The sequence below is a fragment of the Takifugu flavidus genome, chromosome 16 (genome assembly GCF_003711565.1).
Source record: "Takifugu flavidus isolate HTHZ2018 chromosome 16, ASM371156v2, whole genome shotgun sequence".
NCBI classification, from domain to species: domain Eukaryota; kingdom Metazoa; phylum Chordata; class Actinopteri; order Tetraodontiformes; family Tetraodontidae; genus Takifugu; species Takifugu flavidus.
This window is the reverse complement of record NC_079535.1, coordinates 12,066,832-12,086,766: the sequence shown is the minus strand read 5'-3', so window position 1 is coordinate 12,086,766 and position 19,935 is coordinate 12,066,832. Positions and strand designations below refer to the sequence as shown.

General features: G+C 49.8%; 4 protein-coding genes across 12 annotated transcripts; 2 read left to right on the top strand and 2 right to left on the bottom strand.

Annotated features, from left to right (window-relative positions):
- Positions 1-141: 141 nt before the first annotated feature.
- g2e3 (G2/M-phase specific E3 ubiquitin protein ligase) lies at positions 142-6,479 on the bottom strand. Of its 2 annotated transcripts, none has more exons than XM_057011503.1 (17): positions 5,713-6,479; positions 4,914-5,036; positions 4,711-4,808; positions 4,303-4,404; positions 4,105-4,229; positions 3,846-4,014; positions 3,466-3,572; positions 3,275-3,391; positions 3,085-3,209; positions 2,867-2,957; positions 2,556-2,726; positions 2,328-2,482; positions 2,041-2,225; positions 1,805-1,977; positions 1,624-1,663; positions 1,372-1,543; positions 142-1,038 (listed from the first exon to the last, which is right to left on the bottom strand). In XM_057011503.1, exons 2-17 carry the CDS (start codon positions 4,999-5,001, stop codon positions 719-721), a joined length of 2,238 nt encoding a protein of 745 aa, XP_056867483.1. In that variant the 5' UTR covers positions 5,002-5,036; positions 5,713-6,479; the 3' UTR covers positions 142-718. The 2 variants fall into 2 exon arrangements, with proteins under 2 accessions (XP_056867483.1, XP_056867484.1); XM_057011504.1 differs by having other exon boundaries at positions 4,914-4,989.
- ccdc65 (coiled-coil domain containing 65) lies at positions 6,159-10,034 on the top strand. 3 transcript variants are annotated; one of them, XM_057011526.1, is made up of 8 exons: positions 6,159-6,280; positions 6,802-7,272; positions 7,348-7,517; positions 7,895-8,045; positions 8,123-8,281; positions 8,379-8,597; positions 8,673-8,768; positions 8,911-10,034. In XM_057011526.1, the coding sequence occupies exons 2-8, from the start codon at positions 6,838-6,840 to the stop codon at positions 9,166-9,168; spliced, it is 1,488 nt and encodes a 495-aa protein (XP_056867506.1). In that variant the 5' UTR covers positions 6,159-6,280; positions 6,802-6,837; the 3' UTR covers positions 9,169-10,034. The 3 variants fall into 3 exon arrangements, with proteins under 3 accessions (XP_056867506.1, XP_056867507.1, XP_056867508.1); XM_057011527.1 differs by having other exon boundaries at positions 6,218-6,280; positions 6,735-7,272; XM_057011528.1 differs by lacking the exon at positions 6,159-6,280 and having other exon boundaries at positions 6,549-6,972; positions 7,105-7,272.
- On the bottom strand, positions 9,347-17,826 carry strn3 (striatin, calmodulin binding protein 3). 4 transcript variants are annotated; one of them, XM_057011507.1, is made up of 15 exons: positions 17,291-17,823; positions 14,158-14,261; positions 13,817-14,080; positions 13,581-13,739; positions 13,370-13,508; positions 13,029-13,304; positions 12,783-12,961; positions 12,651-12,698; positions 12,408-12,529; positions 12,089-12,256; positions 11,875-12,012; positions 11,684-11,791; positions 11,518-11,604; positions 11,212-11,426; positions 9,347-10,697 (listed from the first exon to the last, which is right to left on the bottom strand). In XM_057011507.1, the coding sequence occupies exons 1-14, from the start codon at positions 17,552-17,554 to the stop codon at positions 11,257-11,259; spliced, it is 2,226 nt and encodes a 741-aa protein (XP_056867487.1). In that variant the 5' UTR covers positions 17,555-17,823; the 3' UTR covers positions 9,347-10,697; positions 11,212-11,256. The 4 variants fall into 4 exon arrangements, with proteins under 4 accessions (XP_056867487.1, XP_056867489.1, XP_056867488.1 ...); XM_057011509.1 differs by having other exon boundaries at positions 9,347-11,426; positions 13,817-13,895; positions 14,007-14,080; positions 17,291-17,820; XM_057011508.1 differs by having other exon boundaries at positions 9,347-11,426; positions 13,370-13,739; positions 13,817-13,895; positions 14,007-14,080; positions 17,291-17,826.
- Positions 14,289-19,892, top strand: ap4s1 (adaptor related protein complex 4 subunit sigma 1). 3 transcript variants are annotated; one of them, XM_057011546.1, is made up of 6 exons: positions 14,289-15,557; positions 15,830-16,046; positions 18,683-18,823; positions 19,071-19,157; positions 19,479-19,547; positions 19,623-19,892. In XM_057011546.1, exons 3-6 carry the CDS (start codon positions 18,686-18,688, stop codon positions 19,854-19,856), a joined length of 528 nt encoding a protein of 175 aa, XP_056867526.1. In that variant the 5' UTR covers positions 14,289-15,557; positions 15,830-16,046; positions 18,683-18,685; the 3' UTR covers positions 19,857-19,892. The 3 variants fall into 3 exon arrangements, with proteins under 3 accessions (XP_056867526.1, XP_056867525.1, XP_056867527.1); XM_057011545.1 differs by lacking the exons at positions 14,289-15,557; positions 15,830-16,046 and adding exons at positions 18,185-18,337; positions 18,420-18,501; XM_057011547.1 differs by lacking the exons at positions 14,289-15,557; positions 15,830-16,046 and adding an exon at positions 18,250-18,501 and having other exon boundaries at positions 19,623-19,634; positions 19,728-19,892.
- Positions 19,893-19,935: the final 43 nt, after the last annotated feature.

Genomic DNA, 19,935 nt, shown 5'->3' with positions numbered 1-19,935 from the left:
CTGTTCGACACGCCCCCCTCGGGTCCTGATTGGCTATCACCCCCGCACTTAATTGGAATCCATTGAAAGACCCATTCAAGAACTTTGACCGCCACTTTCCTGTGGCCGAATATGAGACCAAGAAACAGTCAAACCCGACAAGGTGGTTAGTTTCTGCATTTATATGCGACGTACAAAGATATAAAGGAACATGCAGCAAAACAAAATGAAAGAAAAAGAGGCCAAATAATGAGTAGAAAACGGTAGCGGATGAGAAAACAGAAAACCACAACATTTTCCCCACACATTTGTTAATTTTTTACAGAATAATCTAAAGAATAGACAAAATCTCTATAAAAACACGTATGTACAGGAGAAATTAGGGGGGGAAGCAGCATTAAATGTAAAGTTTACTGTTGAGCTTTCATGAAATACTGTCGATTTTTTTTAGCACTTTGCTTTTGTCGTCTTCTTTGTCGTCACATTCGAAATAAAGACTTCAGTTCATCAAGGTGCTAAAAATCAGTACCAACATTTCATGAGAAGTCACATTGATGGGTGGTGGAGGATCGATTATTCTCTTGTGTTCTTTGTGTATTAACTGTCGTTAATACTGATGAAAGTGTTAGCAGTCTGGTCCATGATTAATAATGCAGCCAGCCAGCAGGGGGCTTTGAGATGCTCTTAACGAAGCGGCGTTTTCTGAGGCAAGAACCACGCAAACATGGAGATAAAGTCATCAGGTGCTCCTGTAATTCTCTGAGGGGAGGAGATACATGTGGTTGCTGACCACCTGCTCCATGGAGCCTTTGAAGGCCCGATAGGAGGAGGTGACGGGCAGGAGGAGGTGTTTGGAGTGCAGCTCCCTCTGAGGAAACAGTCCCTCATCTAGCAGCATCCCTGCACCTCCCTCATCTTCCTGCTCTCGCTCCAGCAGGGAGGAGGTGACTGCATGAAGGAAGGAGATGCTGGGAGGGGGGAGGAAGCCGGTGGCCGGGGGCTCTTCGGCTCCCGTGGCAAAGTGAAGGAGGTCGTGCAGGGAGACGGAACTCCGTCCAACTGAGAAAACGACGAAGGTTGAAGGTCAGATCTGTTTTAAGCTCACTGGAAAAACAACCAGGCTTGAGCAAAGTGCTGCACCAGCAAGAGAGAAGCTTCAAGCAAAGCTTGAGCTCTGCCGGGGTGCCCCTGAGCAAGGCACCAAACCCCTGTGGCCGTGCTGTGCTGACACTTCTCTCACGTTGGTGTAATGCTAAACATTTGGATTAAACTGTTTTTCCCCCTCTTCCCTCTTCTAAAATCTTACAATAGACCATCGGGCCAACAGGAAGAGAGGTGTAACGTGATTTCTGATGGAGGAATGAGCTGATACGGATTTGATCCCTCAGGTACCTTCACACTCCAGCAGGAAGTGTCTCCAGAAGGTGATGATGGGCATCTCTTTGTTCCGCCGCTCTTGGTCCTCAGAGAAGTTCACGGTGAAGAATCGACTGACCGCCTGAGCCGTCAGCCGAGCCGAATCCTCGCAGAAGACCCGGAAGAACGCTGATGGGAAGAGCTGAACCTGGATGGGGAAGAAGGGAAGCTGTGAAAACTCCACCGTTCCAACGTTGGGTCCGATTCTGAGAGTCAAACTCAAATCACCTGCTCAAAGACCCCCAGGGTGCGCAGCCCCTCCCGGAACCTGCGGGATCAGTCCACACGTGAATCCAAAAACAAACTAACGTACGTTCGAACTGAAACCGAGACGTTTCCACATCACAGCAGCAGAGGGTGGACGGAGGTGTGATCACACTTAAAGGATCAATGCTCTGATTAGTGCTACCTCTGCAGTGGCAGCTGCATCCTGGTGATCATGGTGAAGGTGACCAGATCGGCCACCAGCGCATCCTTCTGCTCCAGGCTGCTGAGGTCACAGCTGCAGCCAGCCAGCTGAAGGTAGTCCCGACTCGCCGCCACGACGGCGTTCAGCTCCCCCAAAGACGCCGCCTTCGCTATCTGTAAAGGAGCAGGTCGTCAAGCACCTCTACGCTCACGCGGGAGGGAAAGCGTGCCTCTCACCTTGTTGACCTGGCAGGTGAAGTGCGAGCCAGGGGTCATGTGACTGACAGTCAGCGGCTGGTTGGCTGGGTAGTTGAAGAGACACTGATAAAGAGCGGGAGAGAAGAAGCCGACGGGGGGACCGCTGTGGACCAGAGCGAGCGCCAGCAGGCAGCCGACATCAAAGTACAGGTCATCGCGCAGAGCTGTGCACGCACACAGGGGGCGGAGACGTGAGGGGAGGGTTTGTTTTTGATAATAAAAGTTACCTAATAAAATGAACCAGTGATTAATTCAGGGCTTTTTACCTTGGGAATCCAGAGCCAGGTTTTTGGATCCATCTGGACCCTCAAACACCTCAGAATCCTGGATCTGCTGCATCAGCAGCTTCAGGAAGTGTTGCCTGGATGCGTCCCTGCCCAGGAGGCTGCTGGGAAATGTAGTTTGCAGGTCGCCTTTGAAGCTGAGCAGAAAGAGAAGACCATCAGTAAAGCTGCCGGATTCTGGCGTTAGCCAACAGAGGGAGACAAGATCACCTGACATTCAGAGTGTGGGCGGGGTCAAAATCGCTCCTTCGTACAAGCTCCACTCCTGCAGCCAGAGCCTGGACCCCACTGACCTCCACCTGCACGCTGAGGGGGCGGAGTTGATGGGCCAAATCCCTCAGAATGTCCGCAGAAGACCGTGATGCTGAAGCTAAGGCTGGCCTGAGAGAGGAAGCAAGATATACCATCTAAATCCCAACGAACCTGCTCAGATCATCAAAGGATAGTAGTGAACGTGGCGTCAGCGCCCCCTGGTGGCCGGAGTGAACAGACATGAAGTCCTCTTTCCCGTAGGAGTGTACCTCTTGGAGCTGATGTGTGGAGGGAGCGTCAGGTGGTGTTTGGACATCCTGCTCCTCATCTGACTTCTCTGAGGAGGTGAAACCAGGGAGGCTACAGAAGACCACAGAACAGCTCTCATTTTTAACCACTGCCAATATTTTAAATCACCCCAAAACCGAACGTCATCACGCAACAGCTCAGGGTTCAACGCTGGTGGAAGCAGGCGAGTCGATCAGACCTTTGCCGTCTGTGGCCTTTGTGCAGTCGCCACAGGCCCAGTCTCTGTTGCCGGCCTTCAGCCTCGAACATTTCCTGTGAGTTCCCCTGGAGCCACAAAGTCGGCAACGAACCACCTTGAATGAGCTTAAACGGAGAAACCCACAAATCAGATGACTGTTTTCTCTGTACGGATGCTGCTTCGTCCGTACCCAGTCTTAGCGGAATGCGTGCGGCCGTCTCTGCAGAGGCATACGTCAGCGTCACAGTGGGTGTAAACCTCCAGAAGCTCAGAATAGGCATTTGCCTCCAACTCCCATGATGCATCTCTGAAAAGAAATAGGACTTTTACATGTTCTGTTTCCGGTTCAGAGGTTTTCCAACTGGTGTGTGAACACGATACCTCTCCGGGATGAAAATTCCCATCCGGAGCATCTCCGCCTGGAAGTTCTCCTTGTTGTTGCACAGAGTACATCTGAAGAAGAAGAGGCCTGCGCTGTGGGCCTGACGCTAACAGAAACAAAAAAAGCCTCCTGACCAATCCAGAAATGTCCAGTTTAACGATGTGACAAATCTGAAGTGGACATTCAAAGGAAAAAAGCATCTGAATTGAACAGCTTTAAATTGACCTCAAGGGTCAAAACTACAATTCCATGGAAAGAAAATCAAACATTTTAAAACAAAGTCATGATCCAGTTTTGGGTTAAATGAAATATCCTAAATGATGAATAATAGCTGCCATCATTGCGTCCAACCAGGACACAATCAGGTCCGATTCTGCACCTGCACGCAGTCACGGTGGAACCAGCTGCCGTGGCAGGACGGACATTTGAGGATAGCGTAGCCAAGAATGGGCTCGATGACGTCCAGGCAGATGGAGCAGGTCTGAGGCAGACTGAGCTCTGAGCTCACAGACAGGGTCTGAGCTGGCCGGTGATCAGGACAGTAGGACCTGGAACCCACAAACGGATGTTTACCTCCGAGCAGCTCATCGCTGTGACAGACATTGATGTGGAGGGAGACTAAAGCAGCCATGACTCACGGGAAGAGTCCAGTAAACTGAGAAATGAACTGCAGCTTCCTGCTACAGGGGAAGTGGACCGTCTTCCTGCAGCTTTTGATGTAGCAGCCAACACATGCCCCCTTCATCTTGCACCAACAGCACGTCTGGAAGAGAGTTTTACCACATCTGAGTGTACGAAGCAACAGCAGCGGCTTGTAGGACAGAACCATGTCTGACCAGCCGGGCCGATCGGCGGATTTCCTGCTTGATGTCGTCCACCAGGAAGCCAAAGACGCCTTCGTGCTCCTCGCCACGCTGATAAACGCCACAGGACGTTAACTGAAACGTTATTATGAAAGAGAGTCACTGACATCAGTTTCATTATTCGCTGTTATCTCAACCACAAACGCTTGGTTTCGGAGTCGGTTGCGGTTTTTAATCTTTATGCATTTACTGTTTATTTATGTATTTATTGATGTACGTTATGAGACTTGAGTGTCCAGTGTGGGTAAAATGTAGTTATTTTTAGAGTCATTGTCATCTTTACCATTATTACACAAGCACAACAGGAAACAAGACTAACAAATATGAAAACTGAAGAAATCTGCATGCTCTGGTGTTTTCACCAGTATACAAATATCTCACCAGACAAAAGTAATGGATTGAGAAACCGTGTTCTCTGAGCACGACCTTATCCCCAAACAGGGCTGGATCATCATCACCGAGCCGGCAGAGTGCACATACTGGACACACACGGACACACACAGGTTAAAATGAACGCTTCCGTTATCCATCTGTGGTTTCTGGTGTGAGTTTGAACTATTTATTGATGACGGGCAAACACTCACGCTCCTCTACGCTGCGGTGAGCGCCACCACCCTGCTGCTGCGGCTGCTTCTTCTTCCTCATGCTGCTGCGACGTGACTGCAGGAACATACTGGTCAAAGTGAGAGCTCAGATCCACAGGCGCTCTACAAATCACACCCCGTGTAAAAAGATAGAACAAAGTCACATTATTCAGCCATCAGTATCCACTTTCCCTCTGGGATTAATCGGCTTGTCTCTCATAGGTTTCAGTTCATGCAAAAAAACAAGTGGCTGACTATTTCATCCGTCAATTAAGAGTAAAATAGATGGCATTTGTTTAGTACGATCTGGTCAGGTCATACAAGCCAGTATTCTGGTTTACAGAATAAGAGAAGATAGTTTTGAGTAGATTTTTATTTAAAGATAAAAAGGTGAGAATGAGGCCAACCAAATACAGGAAATGGTGGAATAGTGCAGATAGTGAGGAATGCCTCTGATTCTGGATATGCAGATGCACAGTAAGGCAGTGTTGATGCATATTAAAGACCTGAAAATCCTGGACAAACTATAGAGATTGGTAGAAGATCTGCTACAAAAATGTTAAGTTGCATAAATGGAGGTAAAGAACTCATGGATAAAGGATAAATAAGGAAGCCACAAATGCAAATAAAATGCCTACTAAAAACCACCATACACTGTAATATATATATTTTTAAAAAGCGCCCCTGTGATGAAACTATAACACAAAACAGAACAGACGGGTGAATAAATAAGACCATTTGAAGAAAATCAACAAAACTATACCAGTAGAATATTAAATAAACATGAAACAAAACCTACATTTCATTCAAGCTGAGCATCACAGCGGTATCATGTTTGATTACGAGAAGATTTATTCCTCTATTTTTCGATTTGTTGTCGTCGACGTCGAGTTTAAATTTCCCTCTTTGAAGGGCAAAAGATTCACTTCCGCTTCCGCTTTGTAGCCCGCCTCCCTTCTTCTTCTTCTTCTTCTTTGGTCTTTTTTAGTTCAGCGCCACCTATAGGTAAGTTATGTTCCTTGCTTGTCTATAATTTAACTTTTCAGTGTTTTAATACACAAAATGGCGTAATTTTTTAAAAAAAAGAGATATATTCTACTAACTAACATTTTTGCCTCCCAGTTCTTTAAGACACAATTTCTTGGACGTTTAACGTTGTTAGTCTATAGAGTGTATATCATTTGAGAAACCCATTAAAGGAACGTTTGTCGATAATGACGAACAAAACAAACAAACAATAAAAAAACAACTAATGATTTCATCAGTACAGTTCAGATTCCATTTGGTGATATTATTGCAGAATAGTCAGTCGTCGCCATGGAGACGGCACAACAGCCTTCGCCAGCAGCCTGCATCGCGTTTCAGAGGTAAATCTTCGTCTTACATTCACAGAACATTAAATCTGCGAATAAAGACACATTAAGAGTTTGACAGCAGCTAAATTTGCACTTAATACAATCAAAAGGCTTAATTATAATTTATATGAAACGCGTCAGAATTGCAGGAAGCCCGATTAGTTCTTTTTTTTTCCTGAATGATTTCGATCTTCATTAAAAAAGAAAAAAGAAAAATAAGGCCAGTTTCATTCTGACATGAAGTTGGAATAAAGTTCAGCTTATTGCTGATTAAGACTAAACTCTAGAGACTCCATTTAAAAAAAGAAATTCGTTCAAATGTGCTGCCCATCAGAAAAGAAAGTGTATATTTGAAGAGGATCTGAATTAATGTTCATTTCCTGGAAGCAGACAATAATAATAACAACAACAAGATAATAGTAAAAACAATAAAAAGACATCTTCCTCTGACTCTCCTGGTCTTCAGGTCAACGGAGCCACGAGGCTCCACTTTGAGGAGTTCCTCACTCATAAAAGTCTCGCTGCTTTTGAAGGTGGACGAGTGGTGAGGAGGAAGAGGAGCAGGGATCATGCCACGAAGGTCAAAGAAAGGTGGAGGAGGCTCCCAGACGGAGGAGGAGCGCCTCCTGCTCCAGCAGAGGAGAGCTCAGACTGAGGAGGAGGTGACCAGGCAGAGAGAGGAGATGCTCACCCTCTTCCTGAAGGTCGACCACCAAAAATCCAAACGTTTTCCTCAGGGTTGTTTCCCTCCACGTGAACATAATGTTCACCACGAGCTGGTCCAGATGTTGCTCCAGGAAACAGCTGCTCAGCGTCCGTTTGTCGTTTGTTCTCAGGACAAACTCAAGAAGGATCAGAGGAACACTGAGGTCAACCTGCTGAAGATCAACGACCAGTGGAGGACGATCCTCCGTCAGAGTAAAGGCGCGGAGCTGCGTGGTGACCTGATGGTGCTCAGTCAGACGTTCGAAGGTCACGTGGACATTCTGGACAACATCATTGAGGTGAGAAGTTCAAAGACCCGGATCCCATCGGCTGTCTCTCCACTCCGGACCCATTGCGTCACTTCCTGTTTGCAGACTCTGGTCCGCGAGTTGCAGGATGCGGAGCGCCAGTGTGCTCAGGCGAGACGTGCGCACCTGCAGAATATGGACGAACTCAGGACCCAGCAGGAGAAGCAGCTGATGGTTCTGCAGCAGCTGTGGGACACGAACATGCAGGAGCTCATCTCAGGCTTCAACCACGACAAGTCAGTGCGGCTCCACAGCGCCCCCCGCTGGGCTAACAACTCCGTTACACCAAACACCCGTTCACACGCGTTAAGAACAGGGGCATTGTGGGTAATGTAGTCAGGCTGATCATTCCACAGAAATAGGACTATATCAAATACGTAATAACAACAATAAGGACACTTGTTCCACTAAGTGACTCCTATGGATTCATTTATTAGGAAAACAGTTATAAGGACGACAATAACAATATGTTACGATGGAAAAGAACAGGAAAGATGTAAACACAGGTTTTTCCAGGTTTTCCCAAGCGCAAATGTTAATTACATTTTTTTTTCTGTTTCGCCAAAAAAGTGATGTACAATACTAAATATAAGAGTGTGTTTGAGTGCGGCAGGAAGGTGAGGACGGACGAGCGTCTGCGGCAGAAGCAGCAGCTGCAGGACGCAGCGTTTGGTGCCCAGACTCGGCACGAAGCCGCCATCGAAGCAACCGGGGCGCTCTACGATAAACTCATGGCCTCGTACGCGGCTGCCCACCACCATTCAGTACGTCAGCATCCGGCATCCGGGCCTCCCTGTGGACCCGCTGGGGTTTCATCATCTGATGTCTGTCCGTCTGTCAGCTGTCCGACAGTTTACTGAGCAGCAAAGAGAACCTCCAAAGACAGGAGGACGAGAAGCTCTGCAGCTGTGAGGAGAAACGTCTGGAGGAGCTGATCACCACCAACCGGCAGCTCGTCCAAGCCACCAACGAAGAAATGAAACGAGCAAAGAGGCTGCAGGTGAGCGCCACGCGTGATCATGTGATCTGACTCATCTCCTCCAGATGTTTCACCCGGCAGTGATGTCGGCCTGAAAACGCCGCCTCTTTCCCGTCAGGAGAAACTGCTCCGTCTGAAGCAGAAGCTCCGTTCTGATCAGTTGACGGAGGAGGCGGTTCAACTGGATCTGACGGCTAAAGTACAGCAGGTGAAACAGAAGACCCGGGAGCTGCGCGAGCAGCTCGGGCAGATGCAGAAGGCCACAAAGAAGCAGCTGCTCGATGTCACCATCCGGAGCGACGAAGCCTCCAAGGAGCTGCAGGCTGTCGTAGCCAAGGTGAGACAGCTGCCGGCCCGTCTCGCTGCTCGCACAGCGAGACTCGCTTCTCACCGGGTCCGTGTTCTGGTGCAGGGTCAGAAGGTTCTTCGCATGGCAAAACTGTGTCACCAACTGGAGAACAAGCAGGGGGTCTCCTGGTTCTGTGGGGAGGAGGCGGACCCTCCACAGGTGAGAAAACCCCATTTTTAGCAGGAGTTAGCATGACCAGCTAACTCTGATGGCTTCTTCAGACGGTGGAGGCTCCTGTCAGCTTCTAATCTCCATAGCAACAGGACGCCCACCCCCGTGACCTTTGCCCTCTGTCCTCCAGGTGCCGAGCGAGCCCCCGGAGCTGCAGCAGCTGCTATGGAGATTCAACAGCGCTGTGTTGCGGCGAGAAGCTCTGAGGAAGCACAAGGAAGACCTGAGACAGGAGAACCAGCAGCTGAGGCTGTTGCTGCGTCAGCACCTGGACGCAGCAACAGCCGAGGGACGGCCCGTCGGACCACAGCCGCTGTGCACAGCGTACCCGGCTCCCGTCTCCACCAGCACCCAGCACGCCGTTGTACACCAGGTCACAGACTGGTGAGGAGGACCGGTACGGCCACGCCCACCTCGCGCTGACGATTGATGACGTCCGAATAATTCATCTAAAGAGGCCACGTGTGTTCAAATACTCTGGATCAGGAAGTAAAAGAAACCTTTATTTATCCGAGGGCTAAACGGATGTTTCCATGGAAACCGCCGGGAATGAACGAGCGGAGCAGTTGCGTCTGTACAGATACAACATTTAATAGTTATTATAGACATTTTATATACAGTCATATTCTGCTGTAGTACAATCTTTAAAATCTGCTGCTTTGAAGAATGTAAACCCCAAAAAAAAAACAACCAAAATGACAAAACTCAAACCGATCAGAACTTTTTAATCCATTTTTGGAAGACTAAAAAAATACTTTTACTGTATTAATCATGCATTACACAAAAGAAATCTGCAGTTACACAGGAAGTTACAGTGTGGCGAAGACCAAACTAAAGATGCGTGTTGCTCGGGAGTCCGACCCCTCAGATAGAAAACATCCTATAAAAAACAAATTAAAGCATAATCGTCACCTCAGCTAATCAGGTGTGGGGGGGGGGGGGGCTCTGATTTACTAAGAATGTGAACATTTAGGCTGAAGGAAAGTTTGAATTGAATGATTTTTTTCTCCCTGGTTGCCCTGAACTTCCATCACGCACTGACGAAGGAGGAAGTGAGGGCGGAGCCTCGGACCAACCGCATCATCACCCGTCACGAGACGGTGGCGTGGTGCGTTCAGGTTCCTCTGAAGAACCATCGACACCCGACAGCCTGAAAAGCTGAGGACATTTTCAAAGTGATCAAAGTTCTAAAAAAAACAAAAAAACAAAAACAGAATATTTGTAATTGAATAAATAAAATCTTGATTTTTGGTATTCTGATGTGAATACAACTACATTTTCTGCCCTATTCTGGTTCAAACATCCACCGCCACCCAGACGGCCGCCGCGGTGGCGTTTCTGCTGCCAGCGGTCCCGTTTTTGAGTCGCGTTGAACACGGTCGCCTTTGATGTGGAGACGATCTACATGAGAATGACGCCAACAGCTGGAGAAATGAGCAGCTGCAGCTACAAAATAGCCGGCTGTCGCCGGCGGCGACGCTGGCGGCGTTTTCTCTGTAGAGGACCCGTGGTCGTCGCCAATGTGAGACGCTTCCTATTTGACTGGTTCCCATGTCACCGAACTGGGAAAATGTGTTCACACTCTTCAACATGAACCTTTTCTGGACGCCGTTCCCTCGTCCAGCTTTTCTCGACTGCATCTTTAGGTACCGGATGGCGTTTGACCACGAGACAGGAAACCATGGCGGGCCGACAATACCAGAATCGTCGTTTATAAAAAAATATTAGAAAAACTAGATTTATTTCATACACAAAATGTCCACACGTGACTACAGTAATGTAAATCCTTTAGCTCCTGACCTCAGTGGTTGAAACGCAGCACTCTGATTGGCCCGCCAGGGGCTGAGGTGGGTGGGTGGGAAGGACAGACCGGACAGCTGACTTCTAACAGGAAGTTATATTAACCATTTACAGTCCCTAAAAACACCGTAAAAAATTAGGCACATCAAACTTGAGTTCTTTTGCTAAAGCTCAGTTTTAAAACTTTAAATAAACGAAGAATCACAAAGGGTTAAAACATCAGGCTGTCTGTTCCTTCAAAAAAAAGCAGCTGATTTCTTTATTATCAAGAATTTAAAGGAAAAATCCCCCAAGATTTTGTTCCAAAAACCCCCCATAACGCTCGCCGCCCTCCTCTTCCTCATGCAGCCCCCCCGCAGGAAGCAGCTGGAGGGGGTGAAACTGGGGGGGGGGGGGGATGGTTCCTTTAAGACCACATCTGCTCCCACTGAGGGTCAAAGGTGCCAACAACGGGGGGGGGGGGGGCTGGGCTTCGTGTAGTGTCATCACACCACAGCCTGAGAATGATGTCACAGGACAGCTGAGCTGTTCAGTGTTGACCCACAGCGTCGTTTCCATGGCATCCGTGAGTTAGACAGCTGCTGTGTGTGTTTGTGTGTGTGTGTGTGTGTGTTCAGTCGCCTGAACAGACCTGAATACTGTTAATGTGTGATCAGTCTCTCTGTCTCTCTTCCCTCTACAGATAGACCCTGGCGAGGGCGTCGGCGCCGGCGGAGGCGATGAAGGCCTTGGAAGGGTGGAAGGCCACGTCGTAGATGGCCTCCTCGCTCTTCTTCCTGTGAGCGGTGATTTCCTGAACGCACGTTTTAGTGTCCAGGTTCCAGAGACGCAGGGAGCAGTCGTGACCTGAGGAGGGGAAGGAAAGAAGGGATGAAAGGAGGATGAAAGGAGGATGAAAGGAGGGGGGGGGTGAGAACGGAGTGTTGCTGGAACTCACTTCCTGACATCAAGTATATCCCGTTGGGATCCACAGCCAGACTGGTCACTGCATCCAGGTGAGCCACCATGGCATGGATCACTTTACCTGCAGACAGGGGTCACGCGGGTCAGACGGGACACCCGCACAGACGGACGCACGCACAGACGGACGGACGGACACTCACCGGACTTGTTGTCATAGAACTTGATGTGCCGGTCCTCGTGAGCTGTGATGGTGACCGGCAGCGTGGGATGACTCACGACCTTGTTGATGTGAGGAGACGCTGACTGAGCTGAGGGGAAGAGGAGAAACGAGGCTTTACTGGCTGTGTGTGTGTGTGTGTGTGTGTGTGTGTGTGTGTGTGTGTCACTTTACCTTCTCCTTGTCCCTTCAGTACCAGGATATTCTGTGCCGTCTCCAGGTCGTACACCACCACGTCTCCGCTGTTGAAGGACACGACCATGTGGGCGGGGTCACAGCCATTGAAGTCCACCGATGTGGGGATGCCGTATTCTACAAACACACAGATTAGGATCAGCCCGATGTGCAGTCCCCGCGCGGCCCTGTAGGCGGCGCTCTCCGCTCTCACCCCTGTTAGTGTTGAAAGTGCTGATGCAGGGGCTTTTCTCTGTCGGGTTCCACAGTTTGACGGTTCCGTCAGCTGAGCAGGACAGGAGGAGGTTCTTGATGCCGCTGTAAGCCAAACCCCACACGGCGTCCGTGTGCCCCGTCCACGAGCCTGCCAGAACACTGGGATCTGATTGGACAGGAGAAAAGGATGGGAGGAGTCTGTTACTGACGGCCAACCTGCCGTCGGCCTGCGGGTGGCGCCAACATCTCGGTTGTGTCTGCACGGTCGACTGGGAGACGCAGAAACTCCCAATTTTAAAGGAATAAATGTGGATTACCATATGTGTCGTAGGGGTCCACATTGGAACTGGGGATGTTCCACCACTGGATGGTGGCGTCGAGCCCGCCGCTGAAACACTGCTCGCCACTGGAGGTCATGGCCAGCGACAACACCGGACCCCTGCAAGGAAACAGCGCGTTGATGTTAAAGCTGGAGGAGCAACGCTTCATCCCTGATGCCCCTCACCATGATGGACCTGTGTGTGTGTGTGTTGTGTGTGTGTGTGTGTGTGTGTACGTACACGTGAGCTCTGAACGTGTAGATGGGCTCCACGTCAAACGAGGCACTTCTGGAAGAGAGCGAAGGGTTCAGAACGCGTGGTCAAAGGGAAACGAGCGCACGGGAGCAGCTCGCGCGCTTTCAGTTCACGTACTTTTTGGCAGGGACGGTCTTGGTGAGGTTCCACAGTTTGAGGGTGTGGTCCTCTGACACGGTGACCAGACACGGCTCGACGGGGTGGAAGGCAAGCGCGCGCACGCCGTCGAAGTGGCTCCGGAGCGTATACTTGGGATTCCAGGTCTTCCTGAAGGAAGAGTCTTTACAGGACGGCAGCTGAGGACGGAGAACCCGGTTAAAGAACGTCGGAGAGCCTCCTTTGGTCCGCATATACGCGTCTTACGTCGTAGCTGTAGTCTGTGTCGTCGTTGGCGACGGTGAGGTCGGCGAGGTCACCCAAACCCAGCACGCTCTCCAGGACGTCGTCGGAGCTCCCCAACAGGAAGGACTTCCCCCCGCCCGAGGGGAACGGTAGAGGCTCCGCCCACTCCGTCCCGTCTCCAGAGCTCCGGGCCTCGCCCGCCCCCTCGCCGTCCTCTGCCGTCACCAGGAAGTCGAACTCCTTCAGAGCCTCCTCGGTGTCGGCGTCGTCCTCCGACGCCAGGCCTTCGTTGCCCACCTGAGGAGAGCGGCAGGATGACGCCGGGCCCGACCCAGTGGGGGGAGGGCGTGTGTGTCGCGTACCTTGCTCTTGTGTTTTTTGTTCCTGTGGTGTTTGTTGGGGCTGATCTCATCCATCAGGTCTCCGTCCTCGTCCTCCTCTTCGTCGCTGTCCTCTGCATTCTCCAGGAAGTTAAACGTCTCCAGAACATCCCCTGGACTCCTGCAGAACACCCCGGTGAGTAAACAGTGGCCTGCTGTGTGTGTGTGTGTGTGTGTGTGTGTGTGTGTGTACCTCTTGTCTTTGCAGTGCTCGGTTCCGTTAATCAGCTGCTGCAGGTTCTTGTTCTCCACAGAACCGTTCTGCTCGGACGCCGAGAGGCCGAGCAGCGAGCGAACCCTCTGAGTGCGAACGTCCAGGATGGTGTCTGTGTACCCGACCTCCTGCAGGTACCTGCACACACGGGTAACTTTGAAACGTGCACACACACACACACACACACTCTCTGAGGGGGGGCGGGTGGTTCTTACTGTCGCAGCAGCTGGCGTCCTTGTTTCCAGGTCAGCTGACTGTTGGCGGGAACAGCAGAGACCTCGGAGTCTTTGGTGTCTGAAACACAAACACACACACGTGTTCCGCCACCCTGAATCAACCACGGGTCGTTCGGGTCATCGGCAGCTGGAGGACGAACCTCCGCACGACCCCGAGCCTCAGACTGACCTGAGTCGAAACTGGGCATCTTCACCTCTCCTTGGTTCAACTCTTTTCCGTATTTTAACTTGTGATATTTTGCTCTGGGAAGGAAACACAGCTCATTTTAACGAACCGATCAACGAGGTCTCTCCGCTCAGACCAACGAGTCAGGTCGTACCTTTCCTGTTTTAAAGCGTATTCTAACATTTTGATTCTTCTGACCAGGTCGCTCTTCAGGTTCTCCTGGCCTTTCCTCTCCCCCTGCAGGAACGCTATCCTGGCCTGCAAAAAAAAATCAAAAAAAAACACCACAAGAATTATTTTCCCCTCATCAACAGTCCGATTAAAGTGAGAAATGTTATATAACCTCCCTGTTAAACGGTTCTGACGCTGCTTCTATTTATCCCAGAAACATCAGAGTAATCAACCATAACTGACCTAACGAGAGCAGTTTTACCAAACAACATTTTCACTGGGGTCTGAATCCTGGTCCAGCTCATAATTAGCAGAGAGAAGCACAGACCGGAACCGACGGGGCCCAGGAGGAGCCGTCAGTGCACGTCTGTACTGCAGGAACCTCCCCTGAACGTCCATTTACAGGAACCCTCACGGGGCCTAACCGGGTCCCTGCTCCTTGGATCTGAAACCCTCCTGGGTGGGTCTGGAGGTCCACTCGGTGCCACTGTGACCCGGCAGAAGCATTAGCCTAGCAGACAGGGCGTTGAGCGTTCTGGAGCACCAGAAAGGCTGCCACCGCCTGCCTCGTGTCGTGAAACGTGCTGGTTAATATTTATGGACACTGATGTGTGCGCAGACACAGCTTGCAGCGATAGAGCGGAACTAATATTCCCTCAGAATCCGACCCCTCGGATCTTTCCGCGTTAGCCTCCATCCTCGCTTTCCTTAACGGGATTTCTGATTTGTTGGCGGCTCGCCCCGGTGACGCCACGGGTCGAAACTGTTGCGCAACAAACACGTACAACGATGACGTCAGCGCTTGTGACGCCGCCGAGGGGTCCGACCCAACAGTGGAGAGACACCAGAGGGGAAAGGTTCCTGCAGTACTGACCGGGAACGCCTGCGGTGGGAATGCGCCTCACTACGGACCAGCCCGGACCAGCGGGGAGGGACAACAGGGACCAGAAGAGACCAGTGTGTTGACAAATATCACCAGTCAGCTCAAAGGTATTTCAACCACAACTGTCTGTCTGTCTCACTGCTCATCTGTCTGAGAGCAGCTGCACCTGAAACCCAACACTGAGGTATTCTCTCTCTCTCTCTCTCTCACACACACACACACACACACACACACACACACACACACACACACTGCGAGGGGGCGTGTCCACGACAAGCTCCATGATGCTAAGCTAATGAGACGTTTCCATGAGGTCGACAGGAGCAACAAACTCTGTCAACGACGACACCGATTCCGGCTGAATTTCGACCAGATTTGGACCATCCGGGTCCTCACATCGACTATATAACGGGAACGTGCGCTGGACACAGGAACGGCCCCCTTCCCTCCCCTCGACCACCTGGTGGACATGAATCAAACCCCGACAGAGCCGCAGCCAGGTCAGACCCCCGCCCTGATGATGATGATGAAGTGAGCTCATCAGCCCCGATTTACCAAACTGACTGGCACACACACACACACACACACACCACACACACACACACACCACACACACACACACCTGTCTGACCCCCACTGAAGGGTTTGTGAAAACAACACCAATTCATTTTAAAACCGTAACACAACCTCATCCTGCTGCTTTAACCATTTCTTTATCCACCCACTCTGTGTGTGTGTGTGTGTGTGTGTGTGTGTGTTTATTTTTGGCCAGTCTACTTTTAGTGTCCAGCAGGGATCAGGCTGTCAGGACAGGCCCGGGAGGCCCGACTACATAATTACAGCCTCACTTGCTAAAACCTGTGGATGAGTAGAACCTGATCAGATTTCAGTATTACGCTGGAATATTCCGGGTCGGAGGACGGAGCAGCAGAACTGGAGCTGAAGTACCTGACGTTATTTACATCGGACCGGCGTGGTCAGACCGACAGGTGCCACAGACGTACACCTGTCACCTGAGGGTTCTGTGGGCGGAGCTTAGGTGTGAGAGATTAACATGCATTTGATGCTCAACCCGACAGATTATCACTTCAATTCCCACCTCGTATTTAACGTCTACAGAGGGCGCTGGGTCACCTGCACCCGTTTAATACCGTTAAAGAAGTGGCAAATGCAGGTAGATCAGATGAAGATGCAGAAAAACAATACAACTAGTTTCATTTTTGAAGCACTAAGATGATTCATTTGGATTTCTGTCATCCTGAGCCCCACAGAACCCATTAAAAAGTGGACCTGATGGACGCTCAGGTGATCTAAAGCTCTGAGGACATCTGCTAGTTATCGTGCTTCTGGCTTTCTGTAAGATGTCCTGAATTCTTATGTCAAAGGAAAAAATTCCTTATATTAATTCGAATTGATTTCTGAAAGCAAAAGCTGATGTTAATATAGGTCCAATTCTGGCTGTATCATTAGATCTATCCAGTTCCACCATACTAAAGGCACACAAACAAGAGGGAACTGGTTGGCAATAATGTGGAATATTCTTCATTTCTCCGTGATCTGAACCGAGGCCCAGTAACACACGGTCCACAGTACCGTCACATATCAAAAGGGAACATTTGCTGTCATTTCTGCTGCTGTTGATGAATAAATGCGGATCAGATCAGCAGTTTCGTTGGCTACTAAGACTGAAGGGAGCCGTGTTTGGGTCAGGAACATTCAGCAGAACTGGGTCTCTTCATGCCTCTCTGGCCCACTTATGGGTCAGACGACTGCATTGGCTCCAGACAAAGTGCCAGAGCTCGGTGTCAAACTAAAATGGCTGATTGGGGATATTAGATGACTGTCAGGAAAGATTTGTCCTTTATTCTGGACAGAGCTGTAATAACACGTCCTGGGCCGCCAGAACAAGCGCGGAGCCCTGAGCCAGCAGGGCTGAAGACAGTAGCACCAACTTATCTTTACACAGAACCACCGAGCTAAAAGCTAACGGTATATTAGCCTGTTCCGCTATTCTGACCCGTTAGCGTTACCATTTAGTCGGCTGGGTTACAAACACCTGTTTAGCCGCGATTGTCACCAGTTATTCGGAGTAAAGAATAACGTCAGCGAGGACGATAATTGTCACTAAACACGATCGATTTCCTTTCAGTGCCGACAGAGCGAAAGCCGGCAGGAGTCGTTTCCAACATGGATTAGCCCGATAGAAATTCAACGCTAAGCTAAGTAGGCTAACCTGGAGCTCGGCCCTTTCCACTTCCCAGTGCGCCCTCTCCATCTCGAACCGGGCCCACTCGTGCTGGATGTAGTGTAGTATTCCGGGGATGGTGTACTGCTGCTGTGTCCGGGGAATCTCCTCGGCCTGGTGAGACACCATTACTCCGCCTCCTCCCCCGACTCCCATCGGTGGGTTAGCGCTGCTGTGGCTGCCGTGTTGCTGCGGCGGAGGCTGCCGTGAAGCGCCCGCTCCGATCCCTCCTCCACCGGGGTGCTCATCCATGTTTTTTTCCCCCAAAAAAGTAGAAGAAAGTCCCGAACTACCGTAACCCCCCCCCAGCTAATTTAGATCCTTCCGAATCCTGGCCCTCTGCGCCTTGTCTGTCGCGCTGGCCCCGCCGCGGTGTGTGAGGCCGTCTGCCCCCGGGAGGATTGCGGTGAGTGCGGCTAATTGCGGACGCAGTGTCGGTGGTGCGGACCTAACCGGCCGCCATTACTGCTCTTCCTCTCTCTCTCTTCCTCTCTCGCTCCCCCTCTCTCTCTCTCGCTCGTGCGCGCGCGCCCTTGCTCGCTCTGACGGTAGAGCCCAGCCGCTTTGCATTGTGGGAAACTTTCAGGGGCATTTCCCCGCTGTCATGTAACATTCATCACTCGGTATGAATGTAGATAATAATCACTTCTAACAGAATTCATATCCCAATCTCGCCCTCCTTGTTTGGAAATGAATGTAACTGTACAGTAATAGTAGTAGTAGCAATAGTTATAGTGTGTTTATAGTTAGAGTGTAATTCATTATATGTTATTTCTATGATTTTTTATTTGTTCCTTCAAATGGTGTTTTTTTTTTTAAACGACGTTGTGTTTGGTTTATTCCTAAAGTATGGTTTTCTCTTTGGCTCTCGACAAAACAAAGGTGGTTGAAACGCTGGTGGAGGTGATACACCAGGATGTCAACCGTCGTGAGACTATAATGGCTTCTCCAACGATGGAGAAGCCATTATTTCCTGAGGTATTTGAAGGCATCATGAGGAGGGCCAGACTGGGCATGCGTCGTTGATGCTAACAGGTCTTGCTAGCATTACCAACATCGTTGGTATAAATGAAAAACTTTTTATGTCTTGAACAATAATGATATCGATTCTTAATAGAATCATCCAAGAGCATTGATTTGCAGTTGTTCCCACCACCGTCATGAGACCTACTGAGCAATAGTTTAGCAACAAGCTGCCGGTAAGTGAAATAAGCTCTCGGTGTTTTAATGTGTTTGGGGGGTCAATTTGGGGTTTATTTATTTTTCAGGAGATTAAGAATGGCAGGGATGGCACGCTGTGCTGTATTCACGGGATGCTCGGAAAACACAAATTTGTTAGTCGTCTATTTACCCGTGTATGTGAATTGTATCCCTGGGCAGAAAATGATCAAGTTCTTGCTGATGGTGAACCGGCAGGGGCAGACCAGGTTGTCCCGATACTACCACCCTGTGGAGCTCGGTCGGAGGGCCCAGCTGGAGGCCGACGTGGTTCGCTGTTGCTTGGGCCGCACGAAGGACCAGGTGACCGCCTGACAGTGAAGTACACTCGCTCCTCGACCGACGCTTCAGTTGTATCGAAAACACTTCTTTGTGCCACAACACTCTTATCAGGTCATTTTGTTGAAGTTGGAACAATTTGGGTGACTTTTAAACTACGTAAAAGTGAAACGCACTGTAATGCCGACTTTAAACCTTGTCCAGACTAGAATAATAAAGTCACCTGCAGAGATGCATGGGAAATGTTCATTAAAAGCAGTTCTGCTTCCAGTGTTCCTTTGTGGAATATAAAGACTTCAAGCTGGTCTTTCGTCAATATGCTGCTCTCTACATCGTGGTTGGCATCACTGATAGTGAGGTGAGAGATCAGGACATCCCGAAAGGATGGTTCCAGAGCTCTTCTGGTTTGGAACCAAATGCTCTTAATCTGTCGATTCTGTTCGGTATAAATCTGCAATCATGAAAATGACATTAACGCATTCAGGTGAAACTACTGTTGGAGGTTACTGATGGTTTGTAAGAGATCAATAACAATTGTGGAGTACAAATTTAGAACAGAATTTGATTGATTTCATAAAAAAATAATTCAAAGTTATAAAGGCTAAATCAAAAAATCTGAAATATTGATGAATTATTGAGTGTTGGTATCCTTGACGTGTTTTTAACTCGTTCTACGCAGAACGAACTCGCCGTCTACGAGCTGGTCCATAACTTCGTGGAGGTTCTGGATAAATACTTCAGCCGTGTGGTGAGTTCACCGACTTCAGAAGAGTCACATGACCCAGCCGAGCTTCCTGTTTGACCCCATTTCTTCTGTCCACAGAGCGAACTGGACGTATCCTTCCATCGTAGCTGTGACATCGGTGCTAAACCTCCCGTGTGTGTGTGTGTGTGTGTGTTTGCATCTTTGACTCGGCACCGCCATCAGATCATGTTCAACCTGGACCGAGTCCACATCATCCTGGATGAGATGATCCAGAACGGACAGGTGGTGGAGACCAACAAAAGCCGCATCCTGGCGCCGCTCACTGCCCTGGACAAGATGATTGACAGCTGAGGACTGAAACTGTACTAATAAAACATAAAGGACTAATGTTGGGACGAGTGATGCTTCCGCATCAGCGCCGCTCACTTTT

Excerpts from the sequence above, each read along its gene's own strand:
- g2e3 (XM_057011503.1), bottom strand. The coding sequence starts at position 5,001 with ATGTTCCTGCAGTCACGTCGCAGCAGCATGAGGAAGAAGAAGCAGCCG. Across the intron at positions 4,015-4,104 it reads CAGTTTACTGGACTCTTCCC|GTCCTACTGTCCTGATCACC; the intron begins GTGAGTCATGGC and ends TGTGGGTTCCAG. Across the intron at positions 3,573-3,845 it reads TCCACCGTGACTGCGTGCAG|CGTCAGGCCCACAGCGCAGG; the intron begins GTGCAGAATCGG and ends TGTTTCTGTTAG.
- ccdc65 (XM_057011526.1), top strand. The coding sequence starts at position 6,838 with ATGCCACGAAGGTCAAAGAAAGGTGGAGGAGGCTCCCAGACGGAGGAG. Across the intron at positions 7,273-7,347 it reads TTCTGGACAACATCATTGAG|ACTCTGGTCCGCGAGTTGCA; the intron begins GTGAGAAGTTCA and ends TCCTGTTTGCAG. Across the intron at positions 7,518-7,894 it reads TCAGGCTTCAACCACGACAA|GAAGGTGAGGACGGACGAGC; the intron begins GTCAGTGCGGCT and ends TGAGTGCGGCAG.
- strn3 (XM_057011507.1), bottom strand. The coding sequence starts at position 17,554 with ATGGATGAGCACCCCGGTGGAGGAGGGATCGGAGCGGGCGCTTCACGG. Across the intron at positions 13,509-13,580 it reads GAGCACTGCAAAGACAAGAG|GAGTCCAGGGGATGTTCTGG; the intron begins GTACACACACAC and ends GGTGTTCTGCAG. Across the intron at positions 12,530-12,650 it reads TACACGTTCAGAGCTCACGT|GGGTCCGGTGTTGTCGCTGG; the intron begins GTACGTACACAC and ends GTTTCCTTGCAG.
- ap4s1 (XM_057011546.1), top strand. The coding sequence starts at position 18,686 with ATGATCAAGTTCTTGCTGATGGTGAACCGGCAGGGGCAGACCAGGTTG. Across the intron at positions 19,158-19,478 it reads TTGGCATCACTGATAGTGAG|AACGAACTCGCCGTCTACGA; the intron begins GTGAGAGATCAG and ends CGTTCTACGCAG. Across the intron at positions 19,548-19,622 it reads ATAAATACTTCAGCCGTGTG|AGCGAACTGGACGTATCCTT; the intron begins GTGAGTTCACCG and ends TTCTGTCCACAG.